The sequence below is a fragment of the Aotus nancymaae genome, unplaced genomic scaffold (genome assembly GCF_030222135.1).
Source record: "Aotus nancymaae isolate 86718 unplaced genomic scaffold, 86718_ANA_hifiasm-v0.15.2.pri h1tg000025l, whole genome shotgun sequence".
Taxonomy (NCBI): Eukaryota; Metazoa; Chordata; class Mammalia; order Primates; family Aotidae; genus Aotus; species Aotus nancymaae.
This window is the reverse complement of record NW_026988438.1, coordinates 28903700-28930926: the sequence shown is the minus strand read 5'-3', so window position 1 is coordinate 28930926 and position 27227 is coordinate 28903700. Positions and strand designations below refer to the sequence as shown.

Genomic DNA, 27227 nt, shown 5'->3' with positions numbered 1-27227 from the left:
AACAACAGCAACAATAGCCTGAACTTGGGAGTAGTAGACATGTCTATTCAAATGGGAAAAAGGAATTCATTCTCTTCTCACTTTGAAAATATTCTCTTTGAACTGTGGAAATTAAGCGACAAAAGAATTTGTTAAAATCTACAGGCTGGAATATGCTGAACACAATTAAGCTTTTCCAAAGAGCCTGAGAAAAATCTAAATTACATATTTTTAAATTAATTTAATGATGAATTGGACTTCATACAAATTTAAAAGCTACGCTTCGTGAAAGACTCCATGAAGAGATTGAAAACACAAACTGCAAATTAGGAGAAAATATTTGCAAACCATATTTCTAATAACGAACTAGTATCTGGAATATCTAGGATCAACTCAACAGTAATATAAAAAGTCCTGTTAGAAAATGGACAAAACACATGAAGTAACATTTCACCAGAGAAAATATACAGATGACAAATGAGCACCTGAAAAAATGTTTAGCATAATTAGCCATGAACTTGCAAATTAAAACCACAATGAGATATTACTACTGAACCTTCCTTCAAGAATGGCCTTTTTTTTTTGAGACAGAGTTTCGCTCTTGTTATCCAGGTTGGAGTGCAATGGCGCGATCTCAGCTCACCGCAACCTCTGCCTCCTGGATTCAGGCAATTCTCCTGCCTCAGCCTCCTGAGTAGCTGGGATTACAGGAAGAATGGCTTTTTAAAGATACTGGCAACACAAAATGCTGGTGAAGATACAGAGAAACTGGACGCCTTGTATATTGCTGGTGGGAATAGAAATGCTACCTCCACTTTGGTAATATTGTAAAAGGAAACACGCAATTGTCAGCAATTACACTTCCGGGCATTATCCCAGAGAAACTAAAGATTATGTTCACGCAAAAGCCTGTCTACATGAATATCCATAGCAGCTTTATTTGTAATAGCCAAACATTGGGAACAAACCGGGTGTATGTACACAAGTGGATGTCACACAAACTATGGTCCATTCTATGGAATACTATTCAGCAATAATAAAGAACAAACGACTGATGCACACAACAACCTGAATGAATCGCTAAGAAATAATGCTGAGTGAATAAACAAAAGTCAAGCCCAAAAGGCTGCATACTGTATGATACCATTATTAAAACATTCTTGAATTGACAAAAATTATGGAAATGGAAGATAGATTCATGGTTGCCATGGTTAAAAAGTGATTGGGAGTAGGAGGGTAGAAAGGAAGGGAGCGGGGGCGTGACTATATAAGGGCAAGATAAGGGAGCCTTGTGGTGATGGAAACGTCCTGTATATAATCGTGTTAAGTATCAACATACTGGTTTTGATATTATAGGATAGTTTCATAAGATGTTACCATTGGGTGTAACTGCTTACATATATAGGGGATCTCCCTGTATTATCTCTCACAACTGCATGTGAATCTAATATTATCTCAAACAGTTTAATTTGAAAGAAGAATGTAAGGATTTTGGAAGTGATGTGTATCTTTTCCACTCAAGTTTGGAATGAAGATGCTGCTAACTCATTGGCCAACAAGGCTATTGTTAAGAAGATAAAGTAATGCAGTGTTTAATATCTAGGTGATGGGTTGATGGGTGCAGCAAACCACCATGGCACACGTTTACCTATGTAACAAACATGCACGTCCTGCACATGTATCCCAGTATTTAAAATAAAATTTTTAAAAAAAGAAAGACAAATCAGGGAGTCTGGAACAAAGAGCTGCTTCTAGGCCCTGTCTCTCAGCATCTAGGGCCTTACCTGCCTAGCCAAGTGCATCAGCTTTCAGCAGCCCTCATCTCTTTCCAGGAGGTCCCAATAAGGATCACGACAAAACGGAACAGGCAAAGCCAGCCATTCTCTACTTATCTGTTACCATGGCAAAATTCTAACCCGAGGAGTCAACCTCTTGGTGAGTAGTTTACTATGGTTCTAGCCCTGTTATTTGGGATGCTGGCAAGTGGGAGGGAGGCATCAACCAACACATTGCCAGTGGCAAGCAAGCAGTTGAGACCAACAAGGGGTAGCCTGGGACCTGCACTACATGCAATCTCAGGAAGACTGGAAAAAAATGTGGATGTGTGGATTGTGCTTACGTATCTTCTGTGGGAACATATTTCTTGAGCATCACTGGGTGGTCCATTGGCTGCCATCAGGGGGTCTGGAGCTCCAGTGGGTGCTGATACCTACCTGATTTCTCAGACTGGCCTTCCTGCTTTGGAGTCATCTGCTGCTCCTCGAAACCCCAGTGGGCTCTCCTCCAGTGAGCAGACCCAAAACATAGATCCTTCCTCTCCAGCAGACAGCATGTCACCCCCCTCCCCCACCTCGCTTAAACATCCACTCATGAGTGCCTATGTATTCCTAATATTGGTACACTTGGTTTTGTTCCTTTGAAGGAGAAGAATTTTTCTGGCCTCCACACCCTAACCTATAGAGTTGGGGGCTGCTTTCTTTGCTATTTGCTATTTCAAATGCTCTCTTTGGTGACAGGTATTGCAAAGTGGTTATGAGTGTGGACTCTAGCATTTTGTTATCCCATTCAAACCCTAGCTTCACCGTGTGAGGATAACTTGGGCAGATGATTTGGTAACTCTAGGCCCCAGCTTCCTCATCAATAAAATGGGAAGATGACAGTAGCTTATCTCACAAGGTTGGCATGAGGGTTAAATAAGTCGATATATGTGAAGTCTCTAGAAGAGTGCCTGGCTTGCAGGTAGCCTTACATAAACCACAAATGTTAGCAATAGCTACCCTTCTCTTCCTCCTCATGATAGTACTCTGAGAAGCAGCTTTGGTGATGGAAAGTACTCTGGATTTTAACTCAAATAGGTTTGAGAGCCGAAATTAGCTGTGGCCTCTCTTGGGCACATCACTTACCTTATTTGTGCCTCAGTTTCCATATTTACAAAATCAGGCCAAAAAACCTATTGCATGGGAATTCAATGATGTAGCTGGTTTGTCTGAATTTCTCTGGTGTGGGCACTGGAAACTCAAAGCACGACTCTATATTGTACTTTTGTAATGTACAATTATTGCTGTGGAGAGCAGCGATGGCGATGTTAGTCCTCTTTCCTTCTCCATCCCTCTTGCCCTGGCGCCTGTGAAACAGAGCATCCCCATGGCAACAGCAGCAGCTGGTCCCTAGATAAGAGGAGCAGGAGCCGGCCAGCAGCAGCCACTGCCGCAGAGGAGCCGGGCCCAGCTTCGGTGAGCACGCACGCCCTCCCTGTCTCTCGTCTTCACTTCCCTGCCTCTGCACTGATTGGTAAGTGCTTCAGATTTTTACTCTAAGAACTTTTGTGGTGAGGAAAGCAAGTTTCCAGTAAGTTACTGGGACAAAGAAGGCTGTAGCTGTGGCACGGGATTGTACTTTATGGAGCAAGACTAAGCTGGGGCTGAGTGGGGAGCAGAAAAAGTTACCACTTTCAAGTCATTCTTCCAAGGGAGGTGAACTCCTGCGTTCTGTAAAAACTTGAGTCCTCACAAACTCATTTGCAAAGTTTCAAGATGAAGTTGGTATATCTGTATATTCACACAGGATAGATAGGTTTATCTTCCAAGGCTGGGGAAAGTCCAGGAAGTATGCTTCTCAAAACACACCTCCATGCCCTACTTTAAGTCAATCTCTCCTCCAGGAATATGCCAATTTAGGTTTTCTAAATGAACAAATTTGATTTTAAAAGATGGTACTTTTTGACCGGAATTCAGCTCTCTGGTTAAAAAGAGGTTTGACAATGGATATGTATTTTACATAGACAGAGGGTGCATTAATGAGACACCACATAAGCTGTGTATACAACCTTCTACATTTTTATTCCATCAAGTAAATCAAGACCTGATTATTTTGGGGATATTCTTTAGAATACTGTAGGGTAAGCTAAGTGTCAACTCACTTCTGAGAATCAGTTTTATTATGTTCCCAAGACTTAGAAATGGGTATTCTGTGGTTGGTTTTTGTCTTGAACTATTCTTGTTACCAGCTTCAGAGAAGCCCAGAGATGGGACAAGGAGATTATTCTGATGGATCAATTTAGATAGACATAGACGTATAATCACAAAGGGAGGGCTGAAAGATCCGAGAAGACCCCTCACACTCATGAAAATATTAGCGTGCAGGACCCAGGCTGGGGGCTTCATGCACATTCTATGGTTAATACTCTCAACAGCCCTGGAGAAGAGCCACTATCTTCCCCATTTTGCAGATTTGAAAACTAAATTTTCAAGAGAACACATAACTGTCCCAAGTTCACCCAGCCAGAGAGTGGTACGAGCAACCAAACTTCGGCTTCTACCTTAGATTCACTCACAGCATCCAATCGTACAGGCGAGAGGAATTTTCTTCCCATGAATTAAACCACATATTCTCACATCCAACTGAGAAAACTGCTCAGTGATAAGAGAAAAGACAAAATGTCCAGACCAGCTTCTGACCACACACTGAATGAACTAAGATGTTTCAGCTGCATCGATGTGCCTGCCCTTCTGCAATATAGTGGGGTCCCTTTTCTGGCACCCAGTTCCTTTCCCCTTTCAGTTCCTATTCTCAAAAGAGAAGGTGACCTTTGTCATTAACAATCCCTGGGTACATCAATTTACATATTGCTTCTCTAAGTGGTATTTGCATTTACAAGTGTCTCTCCGTGAAAAGAAAGGTTTTGTCCCTTGTGCAAAGGAAGGTAAGGATTGGTAAGAGGATGTTGTAAGAGTTTAAAAGCTGGAGTCCTGAAATCCTTCCTCAAACCCTGAAATCATATCTCTTGGTCTCTTGCATGCTACACTGACCACCACATTCTGTCAAACAACCACCACCAGAAGAATAATTCAGATTAACAATCTTTCATTCTCTAATGAATAAATCTGAAACATTCTGAAAACTAAAAGGTTTGTTGTTGTTAAGTTCAAACAAACTCATTTGGTAGCAAAGCCTGACCTGAAAGGATGTGAAGTTTTTGTGGTTTGTCTTTATGACTTAGTGTGAATATTCATAGTTTTTCTGCAGAAATAATGGATGTGATTGCTGGTGCTCCCTGAGATGCCTCTAGAGCTGCTATATAATTTAAACAGTCCTGATTTTCACAGCACATTTGGCTACAGGCTCGTCACAGGGGTGGGTGAGCTGATATTGCGATGACAGTGGCAGTCCATGTCTCTGTGTGAGTGGTTCAGAGCCCACACTGCACCAGTAAGTGTCAAGAGGATGTTAAAAAGGTCACAAGTCTTTGTAGCAGACACAGTATATGTAGCACCCCCAAATGTGAAGTATTAGACAGCAAGCATCTCTGGAGGCCCTAGCATTTTGGTTGAAATCTGAAGACCCAAAGGACCAGCTATTTAGCCATGAAAGAAAGAGCTGGTACCTTAGAAAGTTCCCAAATCACAGGGAGATGATGAAACCTTCCCTGAGCAACCCAAGAAGTATAGCATCCCTTTATGATACCTGCCTGGGGTAGAGACTGAATTAAAGAGAGGAAGGCCTGGGCAGAGTCAGGAATAGGAAATGAAAATATTCAGAAGGAAATAACTCCATTTCCTATGCCAAGAATTAGACCGGCTCATGTCTCACAACAGTATACTCATAAAGAGCTCCTCTTCTCACTGAGGATAGAAATGGAGAGTGAGTTGGGAGATGGGGTCATTATACTAACAGGCAATGACAATTATCAATAAGCCAATACTAAACTCCAAATGTCTTTCCCCTCCACCTACTTGTTCTTTTCTTTGTGCGAAAATTTTCTGCCAAGAAGTCAGTAATGACATCATTCATGATAAAAGTATCTTCTAATCCCATAGGCAAAACACATCCCTGCCCAGCATGAGATATTTTTGTAATGTAAAATCCCAGATCTGGAAATTGTCTCTCAGCCCCTTAGCAAACAGTCTTGCTGGTTCACCACCATCATTCTTTAAATCACACTGATTTAAAATAGTGTTGTTTCTCCCATAGACAATATGAGCTAGGCTGTGGAGGAAGCATGTGTCAGTTTTGTGATGAATCACTGTTTCACTCGCCTTGTCAGGGGCCTCTGATGTGTTTGATTCTTCAATTCATCGGCCAAAGACAGGCTCCTCTTCCTCTAGTCCGGTGCTGCTATAGTTGCTCTGCTCAGAGGAGGGCTGGACGTCCTGTGACTCAGCATCTGAAATAAAAGTTCAATTGCTTTTTAGAATCTTTTCGTTAAACAATAGATCTTTCTTAGCCAGAAATCTAGCATGGTAGACAGACAACATTACATTAAAATAGCTGCCACTTGAATTGTGAATTGGGAGATGGAGTCATTAAACTAATAAGCAATGATATTATTATTATTATCTCTATTTTACAGATGAGAAAACTCAGGGTAAGCTTGAGGGACAGAGAGGGACATATGTTTCTGGGTGCCAGACTGTGGGGGCACCACAAAGATGTTAGCATTTGCAAATTTTATCATAGCAGTCATAGCTTATGGAGAGAGGGGGCAAAAATGATTCTATTGCATTGGGCTCCATTTATTCTCACTACATCATTAAGATTTAGCAACTTCATTGAAGTCATATGGTTTTTAGCTGAAGAGCTGAGATTTAACCCAGGTCTATTTGATTAAAGAGCCCAGATTCAAATTAAATAACCAGCTATTAGGCACATAAGAACAGCCATAGGATCCAAGTTAAAAAAAAAAAAAAAAACACCTTACCTTACAGGGGTTGGGGAGAAGGAGAAAGGTTCTAACACCAGATAGGACCTTCAGTAGATAGTAAGTGCCTGGCTTCAAATGATGACTCTGATCCTGAGTGTGTACCTAATGGTAGTTCATTTTAACTTTTTTGAGCCTCAGTTTCTTCTTCTGAGGAATGAATATTTTTACCAGATCTTCTATGGGATAATTTTCAACATAATATGCATGACTGGCCCCATGACTCTGCCTGAAGAGGAGGAAAATGGGTTAAATAGGTGCATAAGACCATTTTTGATGCTGCCCTGAGACCTCAGCACTCATCTTGAGTGATGTTCCCATGGCCCATCCAAGCTAACAGCACACTTCCTGATGGTCTCAGGGAGTTGACAACCTCTATATAAACACCAAAAACAATGGTCTGAATTGATTTCTGCTGAAGTCACTCAGTACAATCAGTCTGCACAGAGTAACACTAAAAGCTGTGCTCAAGTGATCAGTTAATAGCCCCATCTGCTATGCAGTGATCTCAGCACATAGAAGAGACCCTCCCACCTTTGCAGAGAAAACTGGTTTGTTCCTCAGAAGACAACAGAGTTGAACTCATTTTATGAGCTTGAAACATTAGCACAACTGACCTGTGTGTTCATCTGCATGCTGGTTGTCAAGGAGTTTCAAAAGAAAAGAATTGGTTGGGTGATTTTAATCTTATTCATTCCTCCCCCACCACTCTTGCTATGGTAGGACATGAGTAATAAATTATCTAAAAGGAACTCAAGATACAGAATCTAGCCAGGCTTTAATGAAGATTTTCTATAAATCTCAGCTAATGCATTTCTCTTTCAGACTTGACATCTATCCATTCTGTATTTCCACCACTCCTGGGCGTCAGCTATAATTAATAGTTCTGGAAAGTTCAATGAACTTTCCAGGAAAGTTGGAGAGTAGGGAGGGGGACAGATTCATTTTCCTGTCTGGAATCCCTAGGGAGAAAATAAAGATCTATCCAAAACCCAGATTTTCTCCTACCATGTCTCTACCACCATCATAATCTGAATGGGGAGGTAGTCACCTTACTTTATACAATAGACACAGGATGTAATGGTTAAACAAACAAACAAACAAACAAACAAAACCCCATAACAGAAGCCTTAATCAATTCATGTTCGAAAGATTCATTTTATTTTTAAGAGACTCGGTTATGTAACGGAAGTCAGCAGTACTGGACCTGGATATAGGCTTGGCTATTTAATAGACATGTGACTAAATTAATTAAACTTTCTGAGCCTCAGTTTCCTCATCCATGAAGCAGACATAATCCTATTTTGCAGAACTCAACAGAAAAAACATATGCAAGGTTTAATCATGATTTTCCTTGACTCTCAGCTAATTCACTTCTCATTCAGACTTGACAGTTGCTCATTCTGAAATTCTCAAAGTGTCTCTGAGAGAGGGCAAATTTTGAACATCTGATACAAGACAATTACTGATAAATCTGTCAGTGTAGGGGTGGGAGGGTTCATTTTATTTTGGGTTAAATCTCAAGTTTATAGTTTCTAATAGGTAAGTATAAGAAGTGCACAGAAAGAAACAGGATTAGACTGGGAACACCAATGGCAACTGTTCAACAAATACATTTACTTAGTAAATGAATGAATGAATAAACAGAGACATACTTATTAACTGTTTTTTATACTTCCTTAGTGCTGGAGAAGAAATCCATCCACCCACCCTCCTTTGATGATGTCCACTCAGCAAATGCAGCCCCTGGAGCTCACAGAAGACAGACTGGACAAGCTAGACCCTCGTTGCAGCCACTTAGGTAAACAAATGATTGATAGTGAATGTCAGTGGTGGAAGTCAGAGAAGAGGCGTCTCAGCCATTTGGTTTGCAGGCAAGTCAGAGAGAGCCCCTCTGAAACCTGATAGTCTGTGCCTTCTGGTGACGGCCAACACCAGATGGGCAGGCAAATAGCCATGGGTCTGTGGGGTCTGCCATGTAAATATTAGCTGAAGCACCAGTGAGAAGTTCATTAGAGAGAGAGAAAGAGAGAGGAAGCACTGTCCTTTTTTTCTGGGTCTGACAGAGTCCCAGGCAGAGCATTTTTGAGGCAATAAATGGAATGTGTCAGTATAACTTGTTTCCAGTATTTCCCGACACACTTACACCCCACGTGCAATGCCAATAAAATATTTCAAATATCTCTCTTTGTCTATCAAGATAGAATTTTAAATAGCCTTTTTCTGCTTTATTGTCAATCTGTTTCCTTTCCAGAACTGACTTTTTGCATAACCTTTGTAATGAAAATACCAGAAACATTTCTGCCTCTACCCATTTCTAAAAATGAGACACTCAGACTTTTGATGGATGGGCCTTTTGCATATTCATAGCCTTTGTCTATGCCTCGCCTGGTTACGACTCGCCCCTCCTCTCCCCTCTCCCCATTTGCCATCAAGATATTTTATGTTCAAGATTTCTCCAAAAATGGGGAAAAGTGCAATTGAAGTAAAAGTCAAAATTAAAGCAAATGACTGTGCACTGAGCAGCATCCTGGGGTTGAATGGTAGCCCATGACAGGTTTGTACCTCCAGAGACCCACAGCAGTACAGTGCCCATTCAGAGCAACATTTATTTATTCAACACATGACTATGGCATGTAAAATATTGGGGAAAGAGTAACTGTGCTATGTGGCAATAAACTTCTAAAATTATGTTTGCAGCTAGGCATTAAGATACATCATCCCAAGAGGCTGAGTTTAATCCCGATACCATAACCTGCCAGCAGTGTACCCCTCAGCTTTTGACCTGGCTTTCTGAACCTTACTTTCCTCATCTTCAACATGGAGCAAAGAATATAACACCGCGGTAGACCTAGCATGAGAACTCAATGAGATCATGTGTTCATGGATGGTACTCATATTTAACAACTGATAAAGCATAGGCATTGAAAAACCAGAAAAGGTGTAATGAATGAATGATGAACAGAGTTTGTTTCTAGACCTACAAAGGTTTAAGACAGTTAATCCTCAACGTTTTAAAGCAATTTACCTGAATAGTTTTTAAATAAGAAAGAAGGAAAGACAGACATTTACCAGAATATTTTATACATAAGAAATAGGGAAGGAAAGAGAAATTTACCTGAATATTTTTTAAATAAGAAAGAGAGAAGGAAATAAAAGGGAAAGGTAGGGGCTAAAATACCCAGTTACTCTTTTAGAATTCCTCCATATTTATTCATATCTGTAGATGTAGCCAGACTATATCCAGGCCATAGTTAGAGTTTCCAGAAAAGACAAAAACTTCACTGGCTTGTGGCTTCTTTGAATCCTAACAGAATAGCTCTTTATACATAATATACTTCACCTTATTTATTCAAGTATTCATTCAACAAATATTTATTAATTGCTGCTGAAGAGTTAAAATATAAGTCACCTGTCAGTAAAGAAATAAGAGAAGACATATGCAGAAATAATAAATAAATTTATTATAATAAATAATAAATCTTTTAAATATGTTACTTTAACAAAAATGCTGTGGCTATTCAGAAAATGAGAAAGAATACTCAGGACTGGAGTTAGTACAGATAGATTTATGAAGAGGATGGGGGGGCTTTCCTCTAAGTCTAGTGGAGAATTAGAGGGTGAGCAATGGCCAGAGGGAATATTTTGGGACATCTGAAATATATCAAATGTATCAGAGGCTTTGCAAACATTAACAAATTTAGCTTTCTCTCTCTCTCTCTCTCTCTCTCTCTCTCTCTCTCTCTCTCTCCCCTCTGTCTCTTTCTCAAACACACCCACACAGAGATTAATATTAATATTATCCCCACTCTAAATATTGAGAGAATATTAAAGTTTCTAGAAATAAAGGCGCAAGTTCTCAGAACTAGAAAATGACAGAGTTCATGTTTGAACTCAGATCAACCTGACTCCACTTAACTGTTCAACATCCGTTTATTGGAGGGAGAGGCAATTAAGACTAAAATTACAAAAAGATTATAATCCTTAATCTCCAGAAAGGCTGTGTCTGGAGCAGTAGATTAAACCATATGGAACAGTGAACTATTGCTGAAACAATAACAGCAAAGCTCAAAGCAGAGCAACACAAAGAATAGAGGAGTGAGAGGGAGCAGAGGAGAGACTCCAATGGGCAGGGAGTGGTCAGATTGGGTTCATTACCTGTAATGACTTCTGATGGACTTGATGTAAAAGCCAGGCCTCAAAGCTCTGGTGGGGTAATGCAAAGGATTCAGAAAAGAAAAGAAGTGAGTTAGAAGACAGTAAGATCTTGAGTTAGAATGGGCAAATAGGAGGGTTACAAAGCCAGGAACAGTACAAAGAAATGCGAAAGCCCAGGTGTGGATCACCAGGAGGATGAGGCTGGCACAACCATGAAGGCAAGTGAAGAATTCACCGATGACTGAGGGAACCTTTCCAACAAGACCGAGGGAGACTGAGGTTCCATACTGGTCCTGGGGGTCTCCAAAGAGAGCAAGTCTTGAGCAAAAAGAATGGAGGTGCGTTTAGCAGAGAATCTATTGTCCCATCAGAACGTTAACTCAAACCCACTCTGTGGCTTGCCTGACCATATTTTTAGAATTTTTCTGTGCCTCGATGATCCATCCATTTGAGTTTCCTTAATCTGGAGTTTTACAGAATTCTAGTTTTCCATTTTGTTATATGAATTTATGCAAGGCTAATAAAGTCCTTTGTGGAATAGGCCAAAATAAATAAACACTTTTCCTTTTTAGACCAAATGGCCTCTGCCCCATCAAGTGCAATTAGGAACCAAACAGTTTGTGACTGGATCCTTACTCGTGTTATCTTCTTTATTTCTTTGTATCCTGACAAAATTAGATGATCTTTCAGACCAGTTCATTAAGGACTGTGATCTCAAAAAGAAGCCTAGGAAGGGAAAAAACGCACAGGCCACCCTGAATGTTGAGTCAGACCAAAAAAAACCGAGGAGGAAAGATACACCGGCGCTGCACATCCCACCTTTCATACCAGGTAATGGACAAAGCCGTCCGCACAGCTCTAAAGGAGAGCCACTTGCCACTAGGTCACCGCTGTAGACCTAGCATGGGCCACACACATTTTTCCTTAAATATTCAGGTATTTTAAAGCAGTTTGTGCAATCCCCGCCTCTGTATTCGTTACAATATGGCAAGCTGCTATAATAGGTACATTCTAAAATATTAGGGGCTTAATACAATACAAGTTTATTTTTTTTACCTACCAATAGTGGAAGCACAGGGTGGGGAGGCAAGCTCTGCTCCGAAGAGTCATTCAGGGACCCAGACTGATGTGTTTTAACATCATAAATACACAGTGAGCAAAGTCACCCTGAGCTTCCACAATCACGAGTACTGACGTCCTGCAGGCCTGGGAGGTAGACAGAGTGGAGGATTGACAGGGAGATGTACGTGAAGCAGGCCTTCGCCAGTCACAAGGCCTCACCTGACAATGAGAGTAGCTGGGAAATGGGCCCAGCTCAAAGCCCGGGAGAAAAGCAAAGCAGTCTGGCAAGAAACGAACATGTCTCTGTAACACCCTTGGATGTGTTGGGTGACACTCTTTTATTCTGAAAGTTTTGCTTTGTTTTGCTTTCTTTTCTCCCTCCCTCTTGGTCACTAATTTACTGCCATCACTGTTCACGACACATCTTGAGGGTTGCAAAACAAGTGAAACATAGATCTTTCTGGGAATGATCTTTCAGCTTTCTAAGAAATAACAACAGCATATAATAGCTGAAATATGCCGTAAGAAGTGACATCATAAGAGAGTTCTTTGAAAGGACTGTTGAGGTTCAGTGTGGGTAGCAAATTGTGGAAAATTTTATGCAAGAGGCTGTTTTTATAGAGTTACCCCAATGATGGAGAAGAATTTCACTGGTGAGAAAGCAGGAAGGTGGAGGTATCAGGGTGGAAGTCTGCAGATGCAGCTTGAATTACATCAAATGAACCCCTCTGGCTGAAGAGGATGGAATTTGGAGGCAGAAAAACTTGAGCTCAACTGCGTTCTGACACCTATGAGCTGTGATACCTTGGGCACATTTCTTTGCCTCACTTTCCTCAACTATGTGATGGTGGCCACAATACTAAATTCCTCAGAGTTTTTGTGAGGCTAAAATAAAATCAAGCATGCAAAACTTTTTGTATAGAGAATAAATACTAATGTTTCTTCTTAAAAGATTTTCTTTATTAAAGTAAGTTTGGAAAGCTATATTGACTATCTTCACCAGAGGTCTACAAATATGCATAGTCCTCATATATTAGGATATATGTATTTGACCCTGTTTCTCTCTGTGTTCCCCTAACCATGCAGGTGTGTTTTCAGAACATTTAATTAAAAGATATGATGTTCAAGAGAGACATCCAAAGGGCAAAATGATCCCTGCTCTTCTTAACACTGACCTGGAACAGAAAACACCAAGGAGAAAAGACACACCTGCCCTGCACATGTCCCCCTTTGCAGCAGGTAAAAGAGCTGGTGCAGGGTATTTGCAGAGGGTGATGGGGACAGGTCAAGAGCCTTACCATCTGGAGGTGCCCAGGGCCTGGCCATTGTCCTAGACCAGCAAGCTGCATTGTGCTGAAGTGCTCTGGGGAGGAGCTGCACTTACTGTTCCCTTTCAGGTTTATCTCCACTAGTAGCTCCCCAGGGGCTGATCGGGGATGGGAAAGGGTCAGAGCATTACTCATGCCTCAGCAGAGCTGGTTGAATTCACTGAGCCAACGAAATAGAAATGTCAGTGGGTCCTTGAGAAGAGCTGGAATGCCCTTCTCCCAAGGCTTCCACAGATTGTGCATCTTATGGCTGATTCTCCTGAGATACTTGGACTAATTGACCAAATCCTCAAAATGAGAGACAGAAAAAGAGATGCAGAAATATGGGAAGCTATCTTAATATGTGTCAAATCAAACAAAAAAATTTACACTGAACTATAAGCACAACCCCAGCCTGTAAAGAAGCTGCTCTGTGAGATATGGTCCTTGTCCCTGAGAAGTGCAAGTTGGGCAATAAGACATATACATTCATGGCTAGGGTATGACTCTGTGTATATGTGTGTATTTTATACAGGCTGTTGTGTTGGGGGAGTGACAGAGGGGAAAATGTGATAATGTTTATTGAAATCCTACTAAATGTTAGGCACTCGGTTTGTCATGTCTCATGGATTTTTATAAATCAACTGACTAATGTAATAGAGTAGCTATTATCTTGTCTTACAGATTAAGAAACTGAGAGAGATATTTAACTTACTCATCTACTTCAAAGTCTTATGTGGATAAAATAAATAGATAGACACATAGATAGATAAATAGTTGGTTAATTGGTTGCATCAAACATGAGATGACTAGGTGGATAAATGAACAGATAACATTATGATCAAGATCAAGCACTATCATATGGCAGAGCTGGGGCTCAAACTCAGGTCTATCTTTGGGCGGTTTGTCATTGATCTGCGCTGCGGTTTGGAATTTTAGCCTAATAGGAATGAAGAAACACTCTGGGAAGAAGATAAAATTTGGCTGTTATTATAAAACTATGTTTCCCCAGTTTCGTTTAATAAAGAAAATAATTGGAAAAAAAAAAAAGCTCAGAAGACATCATGACAAAAACAGTCAGGGGCTGGAGATACCCAGCCATATTAGAGGCTCTGGTTCTGTGCTCCATGGGGCTGGAGATCCCAAGCCACGTTAGAGGCTCTGGTTCTGTGCTCCGTGGGATTTGTATTCTCTGCACTTCTGTCCTTGTTCTTCTCCCTCTTCTTCCCTTCTCACCTCCGTTTACCTCTAACCATCCCTTCGTCTTCACCACTTACCTGTATACCAAGATGAACAGTGGGCATATGACCCCCACCTAATCATGCCAGGGACAACTCTCTCTCTGTCTCTTTCACACACAAACATTTCTACATACCACCTTTTCTGAGCACTGACTACAGGCAAGCTTCTGAAATAATGCAAATGTGCTGAAAGTCCAAGTTTAGGGCATGCAGAAGTTTAATCCTCAAACTGTCTTCATTCTTTTAACAAATATTTACTGAGTACTTGTCATCTTCTGGGCTCTGTTGTAGGCAGTGGTACTGGAAGAAAGTCAATAAAATATAGATAAATACACAATAGAAAGTCTGCTAGGGATAAATGCTGTGAAGAAAATAAAGCTAGTTAGAGGAAGAATGGAAGATAGAAATTGCTTCTTTAGATTTCTGAGGTGCACAGGGAAACCTTTCTGAGGAAGGGATATTTAAGCAGAGACGTCAGGAAAATGTGGGTGTGACATGGGAGTGACTGAGCAGAGTATTTGAGGCAGAAAAGACACATCCAAGAGTCCTAAGGCAGTGGTGTCTTTGGATTTTGCTCAGGCAATATTTTTTGAGTGTATGCTGGGCGTACACTGGAAAACAAACCTGAAAGAAAAAGTCCTTGCTCTTATGGTGTTTATACTCTAGGTAGAGATAACTAAGTATTTCATCCTAAAGCAGGAAAAGGGAGGATTTCTCTAAGACTCACAATCAGGCAAATTGAACACCAGAAGATGACTTGCTCCCAAAGAGGAAAGGTTGTGAGGACTGCCTTTTTTACTTCCCTGGGCAGGATCTGTTGGTCCGCAGTAACATCCTGCATCAGTCATTACCTCACTTAAGCCTGAGTCAACTGTGATGGCCCATCACAGCTCTCTTATCTCACTGGGACATGAAGAGCAAAGCTGCTCCTGTTTTCTAACAGAGAGGGGAGCAAGCCAGCACAGTCTCCCAGTGAAGGGGCCTTGAAAGATGATTTTTTTGGTAGTATTCTGTCTGGTTTCAGAGCAATTTTAATATTGGGAAAGGGGTCCGGTGTTCTTGGAAGAACTGATTTAAGAATAATAGACACAGTCACAATTTGTTAACTTTGACTGTTTCCCAGGGGAAGAAGGAATTGTTACATGATGACATTTCCATAATAAAGGTTTGCAGTGTTAATGGAATTAGGCCTATCTCATTCCATTTCTCCTCACTTTTTTGTGCTTTTCAGATATTGGGTTTTTTTACCAAATTGAATGTTTTTGGTAACCCTGCATCCAAAAGACTATTTTTTCCAGCAGAACCATTTTTTCAATAGCACATGTTAATTTCATGTCTCTGTGTCACATTTTAGTAATTCTTATACTATTTTGAATTTTATTATTATTATATATTTCATGGTGATCAGTGATGTTTGATGTTACCATTGTAATTGTTTTGGGGTGCCACAAACCTTGCCCGTATAAGACTGTGAACTTAATCTTATAAGTGGTGTGTATTTTCTGCCTGCTCCACTGACAACCATTCCCCCATCTCTCTCCCTCTCCTCTGGCTTCCCTATTCCATGAGACACAAAGATATTGAAATTAGACCAATCAACCCTACAGAGACCCCTAAGTGTTCAACTGAAAGGAAGAGTCACACGTCTCTCACTTTAACTCAAAAGCTGGAAATGATTAAGTTTAGTAAGAAAGGCATGTTGAAAGCCAAGACAGGCTGAAAATTAGGTCTCTTGCACCAACCAGTTAGCCAAGAGCCACGTTGTGAATGCAAAGAGAAAGTTCCTGAAGTAAATTAAAGGTTCTACTCCAGTGAACACATTAATGATAAAAAAAAAAATAAAATAAAATATCCTTATTTCTGACATGGAGAAAGTTTCAGTGGTCTGGATAGATCACACCAGCCACAACACTTCCTTAAGCCAAGGCCTAATCCAGAACAAGGTCCTAACTCTCTTCAGTTATGTAAGGGTTGAGAGAGGGGAGGACGCTAGCAGAAAAGTTGGAAGGTAGCAGAATTTGATTCATGATATTTAAGAAAAGAAGCCATCTCCCATAAAAGTGCAAGGTGAAGCAACAAGTATTGATATAGAAACTGCAGGAAGTGATCCAGAAAATCTAGCTAAGATAATTGGTGAGAGTGGCTACACTAAACAATTGTTTCTTAATGTAGATAAAACAGCCTTCTATTGAAACAAGATACCATCTAGGCCATTCATAGCTGGAAAGGAGATGTCAATGTCTGTCTTCAAAGCTTCATAGGACAGGCCAACTCTCTTATTAGGGGCTAATGCAGCTGGTGACTTTAAATTGAAGCCAATGCTCATTTACTATTCTGAAAATCCTAGGGCCCTTATGAATTATGTTAAATTGACTGCCTGTGCTCTAGAACTACAAAGCCAGGATAAAGACATATATGTTTACAGCATAATTTACTGAATATTTTAAGCCCACTGTTGAGACCCACTGCTCCAAAAAAAGACCCCTTTCAAAGTATTACTGCTCATTAACAATGTACCTGGTCACCCAAGAGTTCTGATGGAGGCACACAAGGAGATTAATGTTGTTTTTATGCCTGCTAATGCAGCATCTATTCTGGAGCTCCTGGATCAAGGAGTTACTTCTACTTTCAAGTCTTATTATTTAAGAAATACATCTTTTGCAAACTTATAGCTGCTATAGATAGTGATCCCTTTGATGGATCTGGACAAAGTGAATTGAAAATCTTCTAGAAACAATTTGGTATTCTAGATGCCATTAGGAACATTTGTGACTCAAGGGAGGAAGTCAAAATATCAAAATTAGCAGGAGATTGGAAGAAGTTGATTCCAACCTTTATGAATGAGTTTGAGAGGTTCAAGACTTCAGTGGAGGAAGAAACTGCAGATGTGGTAGAAATAGCAAGAGAGTTAGAATTAGAAGTGGGGCATGAGGATATGACTGAACTGCTGCAATCTCATGATAAAACTTGAATAGATGAGGAGTGGCTTCTGACAGATAAGCAAAGAAAGTCGTTTCTTGAGATGAAATCTACTACTGGTGAAAATGCTGTGAGCATTGTTAAAATTACAACAAAGGGTTTAGAATATTATGTAAACGGTTTATAAAGTAGCAGCATGGTTCCAAAGGATAGACTCAATTTTGAAAAAAGACCTGCTGTGAGTACAATGCTGTCAAGCAGCATCACACACTAGAGCAGAATCTGTTGTGAAAAGAAGAGTCCATCAATGCAGAAAACTTCACTGTTGTCTTAGGAGATTGCCACAGCCACCTCCCCTTCAGGAACCACCGCCCTGATCAGTCAGCATCCATCAACATTGAGGCAAGCCTCTCTAAGACTCAGTGAAGGCTCAGATAATCATTAGCATGTTTAGTAATAAAGTATTTTTAAATTAAGCTATGCTCATTATTTTTAAAGACATAATGCTATTTCATATATAGTAGACTATAGTATAGTGTAAGCATAACTTTCATGTGTACTGGGAAACCAAAAATTTTGTATGACTCTCTTTATTATGATCTTTGCTTTATCGCAGAGATCTGGAAGAACCTGCAATATCTCTGAGGTATGCCTGCAACAAAATTTTTTAGAAGTCCTGCAAAAGGAATCGCTTTCACTTTGTATAACCCAGATCTGATCTATTTTCCATAGAAGTTCTTTTGGTACTACCTATTAGTCTTATTAGTCTAGTCATTCTATAGATTATGCTATGATATGGGAAATTCTGCCTTAGAATTGTGATATGGTTTAAATCAACTTTTCACTCTTTTTTTGTTTTTTTGGCCTCTACCAATAGATTGTTGTTCCCAAATAAGATGAGAAGAAAATAGAAGCATAGGCAAGGTCACATGTTTTCAGACTTGCTAGGAAGGAGCAGAGCTAGATAAGGTGGTGAAGAGCGTGAGGAGTAATGAAGAAATGGTCCAAGGACCGGGGAGGCTCTGAACGTGCCTCATCTGTGTTTCTTATAGGGTAAATGCATTCTTACCTAGGCGAATCCTGTAATCCATCACATGTTTCCCTCAAGCTCTGCCTCTGTTCAGGTCCCAATTACCTGGCAAGAGTCAGCCAGCTCAAAGCCTCCGCTATCAGACCCCTTCAGGCCCAAAATGACTCTTTTCTATTCTTAACTAACTCCCTATTAGTCACAGGCAGGCAAATATCCAAAACGTTGTCGTCTCTTTTAGTATTGTTTTTATTCTTCTTGTTGCTGTTATTGTCGCTGCTACTTAGATTGACTTACATCAATGACTTGCATGATGAATTCATGAGGACTGTTGTGACTGCCTTATGTTTCTGGTATTGATCTTGATATCTAGTCCAATCATTTCTACATAGCAATAATCACTACATATATGCTGGTTTGATGTTTTATCTGGCAATCACAACTTTGCAATACCTGATAGAGACTGCTTATTTTCTGTTCATGCTTGTATGTTTTTATTGAAGACCTTCTAGGAGAAGACTTGGTAGATGTACAAGAATATTTATGGGCAGGGAGTCATCCTGGCATACAAAATTGAACATGGACTTCGGAGTCACAGAGGTCTAGGTTTCATCTCTGGTTCTGCTCCATACTAGCTTTGTGACCCTGGACAATTAACATAAACTGTAAAAGCGTCCTTCATTTTGCCCATAAATCTAAAAGGGGACCATAAATATGTCTCCCAGGATTGTTAACACAATTAAATAAAGTACATAAACCACTTAGCAGAGTTCTTGGCATATCAAAAACTCTCAACAAATGTTAGTTTCTTCCATTCTCTATTCAATCTTATATTCCTTGAGATAAATCAAACCAATTCTGAAGTGAGACTTCTCTAAGCCACAGCATTTTACTTCTCTGTATAAACCTATCAATTCAAGGAACTTCCCAACAGGTTGAGCTCTGTTTACCTGGCATGAGTGCTGCCTACACCCCAATATCTACATCGTACGAGAGTAGCTTCCCTATTGAATCAAAAACGTTTATCAAACAATACAGAGTAAACAGGAGTTGGGGGTGGGGAGTGGGAGAGACTGTATACCCCCAGCATCTGTATACATTATGAAATTCCTTGCATTAACAAATCTCTATGGCATAAGTAGGTGCAATTACAGATATTGTGTGATTCTAGCTTTCATTAGCATATTGGCTGAAGTACTTTATTTCTGAAAAGCCTTTTAGTTGCTAAAGATTTGGCAGTAATCGAAATGGTAGTTAAGCTGATAAGGATAGAGCCTTCGGCAGATGTTTAGAAGGACTCACATTGGTTCTAATAAGGATGTTGAGAGAAGCTCAAAGACAAATACACTCTGGAGACGTCGCCTCTCATTAGCCCTTGGCAAGTGAAAACTGGACAAGGATCTACTCTCTCTTCTAAATCTCTTGCTAACTACCTCCACTCCCCTCAGCTAATGAGCTTATTTGACAGGTTCCAACTGCCAGCACAGCCCTTCAAAGGGGGACATCTCAAGTTTCTCTGCCAGCCCCAGGCTTACTCCCAACTAAGCCTGTGGTTGCCAAGGGCCCTCATCTCCGTGACTGCATGGCAGAGAGCATTGGTTCTGATTAGTCAGATCTGGGTAACCAAGGCCTGCTTAAGAACAAAAGAAGTCTTAGTAGAAGTTTGTGGCAAATGGAACCATGCACAAAGAATAATGAGGCTGAAAACATCGAAGAGAACCCTCCTAGAAAATTGTCCATGAGCTGTGGACATTTGGGCACTTTGGGACATCAAAAATCAAAATCCTGTACTTCTACACTGGAAAGGGATCAGGTTGTCCATTGAAAGTAACACCTTTTCCGTCTTGCTGGGAATAGAAGATTTCTCTGGTGTGATTTATCAAAAGAGGTGGTGTCCTAGCCCTGGCAATGTAATGTGCATAAACTCTTTTAGCTGGTGCTCTGGATGGGATCATGCTCTAAAACAGTTTGCTGCAAAGTTGATTGGCCCTTGGAGACTTTGGACTGGCAGCCTAAAACCCACTAAGCTCTTACAAACAGCCAAGTTCCCTAAACTCTTCTGTATAGAGAGAGAGGATGAAGGGAAGGAAATGACATTTGCTAAATTCCTACTGCATTCTAAGTCTTATACCAGGTGTTAGAATACCTTTAGGGAAACTCATGGTTCCATAGGGAGAAGGATGTATTGTCCAATGATTCCTACAATGTGAAATATGCTGTAACAGAGGTTCATGTACAATGCAGCCACAGCCACAATGTGGGCCTAAGTGTGTTTGGGGACATCATACTCTGTGGAAGATACAAATTATGTTTTCTCCGATTTTACAGGTGAATAAACTGAGGCTCAGATAGGTTAAGTGAGTGCTCAAGGCTTAATGATCACCAAAGGCAAAGCTTTCTGGCTCCAGGATCTGCATTCCTTTAATGGTGCACCTCTGCTTCTCCTGAAAGCAGGAGGATCAGAAAGAGGTTAAACCAGACCAATGCTTCCCAAACCCAGGCCATCTTCATGTCAACAAAGCATCAAGAACAAGAATGCTGTGGTGACATGTAGATACTCCTGATTTAAGGCTCATCCTAAGCAATGATATTCATGAAATGACGATTTCTATGGGCTACCATGTATTTTTTCATTATAAGACATTAAAACTAATTCTTAACTATATTAATATAAAATGCTAGTTCACTCGCTACTTGAAATTATCTCCTGTGCTCCTGTGGACAGCCTAGCCTACTTTGTGAGGGGCTGGCTGTGATGACTTAACAGGCTTTTCCTATTCCTGAAATCTCAGAACTGTTGGGGAAGTCAGTGAGGAGCAGATTCTCATATGATTGTTTCCAGGGTACCCAAAGAAACCAGAAGGTCGACCTGGATTTTGGAACTTAAAGGCTCTTGCCATTTTGAATCAATTCAATTTTGGCTTAATGTGAAGAGATATCAAAGAAGGAAAGATGAAAAATTTCGGTGCTCAGCATAGCTAACTCTACGTTTTCCTGCCATACTAGCCTTAATTCCAAACAGAAGTCCAAATCTCTATGCAGGTGGTACGAGAAAATATCTCCCACTGTGTTTCATAAGTGATTTATGCAAAAGCCTTAGTTTCAGTTAGACTCTTGAAATTGTTTTTCTCCTCCAATAAATACCAGCTAATTGGTAAAGAACCCATGTGAACAAACTAGGAACTGAAACAAATGAATAGTCATTAAGATCAACACATAGTTTTCATTAATTTGCTGCTGTTGAATGGAGTCCAGTGTGGCAGAAAGGCCTCTTGTGGTGCACAGCTTCTCTTTCTCCAGTGCAGGTCTTTATGAAATGCTTCACGGACTGGAAGGCCTCTCACTATGAGAAGAAGGAAGGGGGCAGTGCGAGGCAGTGGTGGGGAAGCTGGCTGGAGTGGGATGACAGGGACCATGGAAGACTGGCCTTCCATCACAGCTTCCTCTGACCTTTCATTAAAACGACCTTACTTTACACTTCACAGGATGAGCAGAACCACTTGGACCTCCTTGGCTGGTCCCTTCTGTGCTGATCAGTCCAGAAAATTGTGCTCAGACTTCTGAATTTCACAAATCAGTAAACTTTTTTTGTTTGCTTTTTCATTTTGTTTTTGTTTTGGAGATGGAGTCTTTGAGACTTCTGAATTTCACAAACCAGTAAACGTTTTCTTGTTTGTTTTGTTTTTGTTTTTGTTTTGAGATGGAGTCTTGCTCCGTCGCCCAGGTTGGAGTGTAGTGGTGCAATCTTGGCTCACTGCAACCTCCGCCTCCTAGGTTCAAGCAATTCTCCCGCCTCGACCTCCCCAGTAGCTGGGATTACAGGCACCCGCCACCGCCACTAGCTAATTTTTGTGTTTTTAGTAGAGATGGGGTTTCACCATGTTGCCCAGGCTGGTCTTGAGCTCCTGACCTCAGGTGATCTGCCCACCTCAGCCTCCCAAAGTGCTAGGATTACAGGCATGAGCCACTGCGCCCGGCCCAGTAAACTTTTAAAACTAAGTAGTGTGTAACCCAACATAGGAACAGCAACTTTTTATTTTGCTTTATACGGATGCATTTAAAAAACCTTCTAACATCTCTAAAATTTCATAAAAGAAATGATATTTTAATCCCCAAAAGAAGGAAAATAATCTCAAAATAAAGAACAGCTTTTAAAAGTGTAGGCATACAGCCATATGGAAAACTCAGTACACTTCCCTTATTTTCTCATTTTGCTTTGAACCATGTGAATGTCATCACCTCCTGGTACAGTACTGACATTTGGAAATGGCATGTCCAGAGCCTGAGCTCAATATTTCCCTGGATATAGTAAAATGCTTTTAAGTTTGACTTCCTGGAGCTTACTAGTTGTTTTCAAAAGGAAAATAAAGGAGCAAATATTGTTGGGAAAGGAAAAGCCGACATTTAGTTGCTCTGGGTTAAGCATTATTACATATATCTTATTTTACTGTCACAGTAACCCTTTATAATAATTGTTACTGGCCTCGTTTTATATTGAGAATATTCAGGTGTGAATGTGTTTTCCGGCCCAACACAGATTAGGTGAGTGGCAGAACCATGGGTGCAAAGCAATTGGATACTTTCCATCCCACCATGCCGCAAGCTTAGGAGTGGACCTTAGAGAAGAGGATGAAGGTTGCCTCTGACTCCCAGGTGGTGCATCCCTTTGTAACCAGAGTTGTGTCCTCATTGAACATCTCTAAGAAGGCCAGATAAGTCCACTCAGCTCCCTCTCTGGGACAGCACTTTTAGCAGTTAGCCTTGCAGACACTAAGAGGTTTCTGGGTTGCCATGCTCCTTTGTACTGTGTCTATCTGCAAGGTTGCCTAATGTTTTAATTAGAGGCACTTAATTGCAGGTCTGTGCTTTGTTTTGCAGGTGTGACATTGCTCAGGGACGAGAAACCCAAAGCGATCGTGGAAGATGACGAAAAGGATGGTGACAAGCTAGCTATTTAAAGATAGTTCCCCTGAGACCACTTGTAAATAGGTTAGATTGGTTCCCTGTGGTGACCTAGAGAAAAAAATAGACTCGTTTCTGCTCTCATTTTTGTCATAGTCTGATTTTAAGATTCAGACGCCTTCTCCCCAGGAGATGTATGACATCAAATTGCCAGTCACCTCTTTGTCTCTCTCTTCTTTCTGAATGTGGTTTCTATTCCATGTTTTGAATTTTTGTTTTCCAATGCGGTGGAAAAGAAACAGATCATTTTAAATGAGGAGGTAACAGAAAGCACTGATGTTCAGTTTCTGCATCTTCTGGATCTATTCATGAAGCAAAAAATCCTATGGATTACATAGGATCCTTCTTGGGTTTTGCTGCTGGGTAGGACTTGACTTGGCATTATCCAAGCACCGGTACAAGTAGGGTTCCCTATCGCCAGTGAGAGAGGTGAGAATGTTTGGACTCTAACTCACCGATTGCTTTGGAGAACAAGGTCTTTCATTTCTCCTGTCCTATCCTAAAAGTCCAACTGTCTCTGGTGATATTCCTAAGATCCTTGTCACAGACACTCTAAATGTGAATTTATGAGCTGGGGGAGTCAACACATCCTGCCATGCCTTGGCTGATGACACCAGCGGAAGAGAGTGCTGATCTGTCTGGGAAGCTTAGCAATATATCTTCAAATTTATTTTTGGTTTTTAAAATATTTCTTAAACATGCTGTCCCAACATTTGTGAGTCGTGTCACAAGTGAGTCATTACCAATGATAGATAAAATACCAATGTTTGTGATGGATTTGCTTTAAAAAGTTAAGGTCAATTGAAAGCCATTCTGTTATTTTTAGCATTCTCACTTATTTAGACTCCAATACACTTTCTTGGACGAGAGGGGAGAATGTGGTGTTAGCTAGTGAGCAGAGGTCTGTATATTGTCCTTGCCTTAGCCTGCAATCTGTGGACGCCCAGGGGAAGGCACACAGGCCTCATCCACCAGGCAATAGACAGGAGGGAGGTGAGAACTATTATTAGAAGGAGGATAAGTAGATATTCAGATCATCACACCTAAGAGTGATGATTTGGTAGCTCTGTATGTATGCTAGCTCCAACTATCTAATCCCTTCTGTCTTTCTGTTCTCACAAAGAAAGATGGAAAAGATGCAAGACCTTGCCAGAAATAAAGATACATCATCCACATCTCTGTCCTGGTGCATTTTTCCTAAAAATACTCAGTTTATTCATAATTATTAAGAGCAGAGGTTCCAAAGAGACTCACACAGTTTTGTTTTGTTTTGCTTTTGTTTTTGTTTGACCTGCAGAAATTTTAAAATGTTTGAATTTGCTGTTAATATTTAACAATCCAGTCAGGAGAAGTAATGTAAAATTCTGAATTTTCAATTCTCTTGGAAAAATATCTCAAGCACTCTTGATGGGCCTGATTAGAATCATGGCAGCATCAGCTGGAACTGAGTCCTAGATGCCCATTTTAGAAGGAGCATCATTCCCGTTTGCCATTTGCGCCACCTGGAGGATATCATCCATTGACTCAAGTTTGGAGTCCCCTTAGTGAGGACGCATCTTGTGTTCCTAATGATCTCACCTATTTTATTCCAGTGCTCTATGCTCTACTTCTCTTACTTCTGATGCCCCAACCACAGCTTTGGGCAGAGGGGAATAAAATTGTGGCCGGTATGCTGGTTGAGGTGAAGGAAGCCACCGTAAAGTCTTTACAAAACCAAAAGCAATTACAGGTCCATGGATCATAGGATAGTATCACCAACAACAGCAATGTTTACCAAGGGATCTTTACACAGAAAATACAGTCTCCCTCATCTTATCAGATTTGCTGTAGGAACACAGTGTACACCTGCAGCCATGTCTGCGAGATCCTTGATTATCCCTGAGGCTACTCGTCATCATTACTGACTTCCTGGGTTAAGGTGGAAAGTAGATCGGCTGTTGCAGAAACAAAAGCCTTAGGTCTAGCTTCAAATGTGTGATACCGAGCAAGTCCCTGGAAAATCTCTCAGTCTGGTTCTTTATCTTGAAAATGAGGATAATAATTCTTACTTTGCCTTGTTCATAATTTGAAAATTATGTAAGATAATGGATGGCAAAGGGTTCCATAAGCTAAAGTGCACTATCCAACTGTAACATAGGATAATTTAAAGACACCTTCAGAGTTTAGACCGTGTCTTTTCTATTGTCAAGTCCCCATTGCCTGAGTATTGAGTGGGTGGCAATTATGGGAATCAACTTACAGCATCTGAAAGACTTCAAGTAGGGGGAATCTCATCAATTATATGGCCTTAACTGAAAGACCAGCCTTTGTAATAAATAGAGTCCCAGTCTCAAAAAGAGCATAAACAGAATGGTGAGAGGCAAAGCCAGCCAAAACACAACCAACCCTGGATGTCACTGGATGACTTGGGTGCAAGCCAAACCTCTCTCACTTTCTTTGTCCGCTGAGACCTTTTACTAATCAGGCAAAGTAGAATTTTAAGATTAACATTGTATTTCAATTAAAATCATTCTCAGTGCATAGTGAACAACTTCCCTTCAAATGAATAATAGTTATATTAAGAAATTAACGGATCCAGGTGCCGTGGCTCATTCCTGTAATCTCAGCACTTTGGAAGGTCAAGGTGGGAGGATCACTTGAACTCAGGAGTTCCAGACCAGCCTGGACAACATAGGGAGACCACATCTCTACAAAATATTCAAAATAAACTAGGTATGGTGGTGTACACCTATAGTCTCAGCTACTCAGGACGCGGAGGTAGGAGGATTTCATGAGCCTGGGAGGTTGAGGCTGCAGTGAGCTGTGATTGTGCCACCGAATTCCAGCCTGGGCGACGGAGTGTGACTCTGTTTCAGAAAAAAAGAAAAGAAAAGAAAAAGTAAAGAAATTAAAAGCATTACAGAGTAGCCCATTCAGAAAGAAGGCTCAAATTAAAAGAAGCATTTTTAATGGAACCAGAAAAGCAGTTGGCCATTTGTTCATTCTGAAGGCATCTACCAGGATCCCAGGCTACCTGAGATGAGGAGGCCCTAAATGTGAGAGACTTAGCACTCTTTTAAAAGCTTCACACAAAGCCTTTCTTTAAATCCTGACACCCTTTAAAAGCAGTTGGCTGAGATCACACAGCCAACTTCTAATGCCTAATTATCACTTGGAAAGGCAGAGGCTGTTGCTGAAGGATTGGGGAAGAACCATAAAGGGCTCAAGCAGTGTTTCCTTTTAAATGCAATTAAGTGAATTTTCCCTGTGCTGTCCAGGTTGTTTTCTTAAAACAAGGATAGTCTGAGATACCATGTGGTTGTGAAAATAAGTTAGTAAAGCAATTATTTTTGCTAGCTGAGAATAAGAGGCTGGTTACATGATGGATTTTGTAGAATCTCTGTCATCCTGTGTAAATGAGCCTCCCTTGCCACTTGTAATTTGTAAGTGTGAAAATGTTACTCAAAAATCTCCCCAAGGCAGGGAGTGAATGCGCAGGAGATGCATGAATTGAGAATATACTCCTCCAGTTTTCCTGGACATGCAATTGCCTTTGAACTTGCTTTAATATACAATGTCTGCAGAGTTTCAGAACATTATAATGGCCTTAAATCTTGACCCAAAAATCAGGGCAGAAGACTCTGCAAAAGCAATGTACTTATGGGGAAAACAATGTGTTCTTTGAAATCAGCTCTGCCCTGGACACTCCAAGCTATCAGTTTACTTTGCTCAAGAAGTGACTTCACTTCTGCCTACAACCCTGTAAAATCAAAAGTAAGCTAGTTACTTCCTAGATACAATGGAGGTGCAGGCATTGGGTAAATACAGCTATTCCAAATGGAAGAAATTGACCAAAACAAAAAGGCTACAAGGCCCATGCAAGTCTGAAGTCCAGC

General features: G+C 40.7%; 1 protein-coding gene across 1 annotated transcript; it reads left to right on the top strand.

Moving 5' to 3' along the window:
• The first annotated feature begins 3165 nt into the window (after positions 1 to 3165).
• On the top strand, positions 3166 to 24525 carry PPP1R17 (protein phosphatase 1 regulatory subunit 17). Its single transcript, XM_012475148.2, has 5 exons — positions 3166 to 3270; positions 8360 to 8477; positions 11513 to 11665; positions 12983 to 13135; positions 23269 to 24525. The coding sequence occupies exons 2-5, from the start codon at positions 8396 to 8398 to the stop codon at positions 23346 to 23348; spliced, it is 468 nt and encodes a 155-aa protein (XP_012330571.1). The 5' UTR covers positions 3166 to 3270; positions 8360 to 8395; the 3' UTR covers positions 23349 to 24525.
• Positions 24526 to 27227: the final 2702 nt, after the last annotated feature.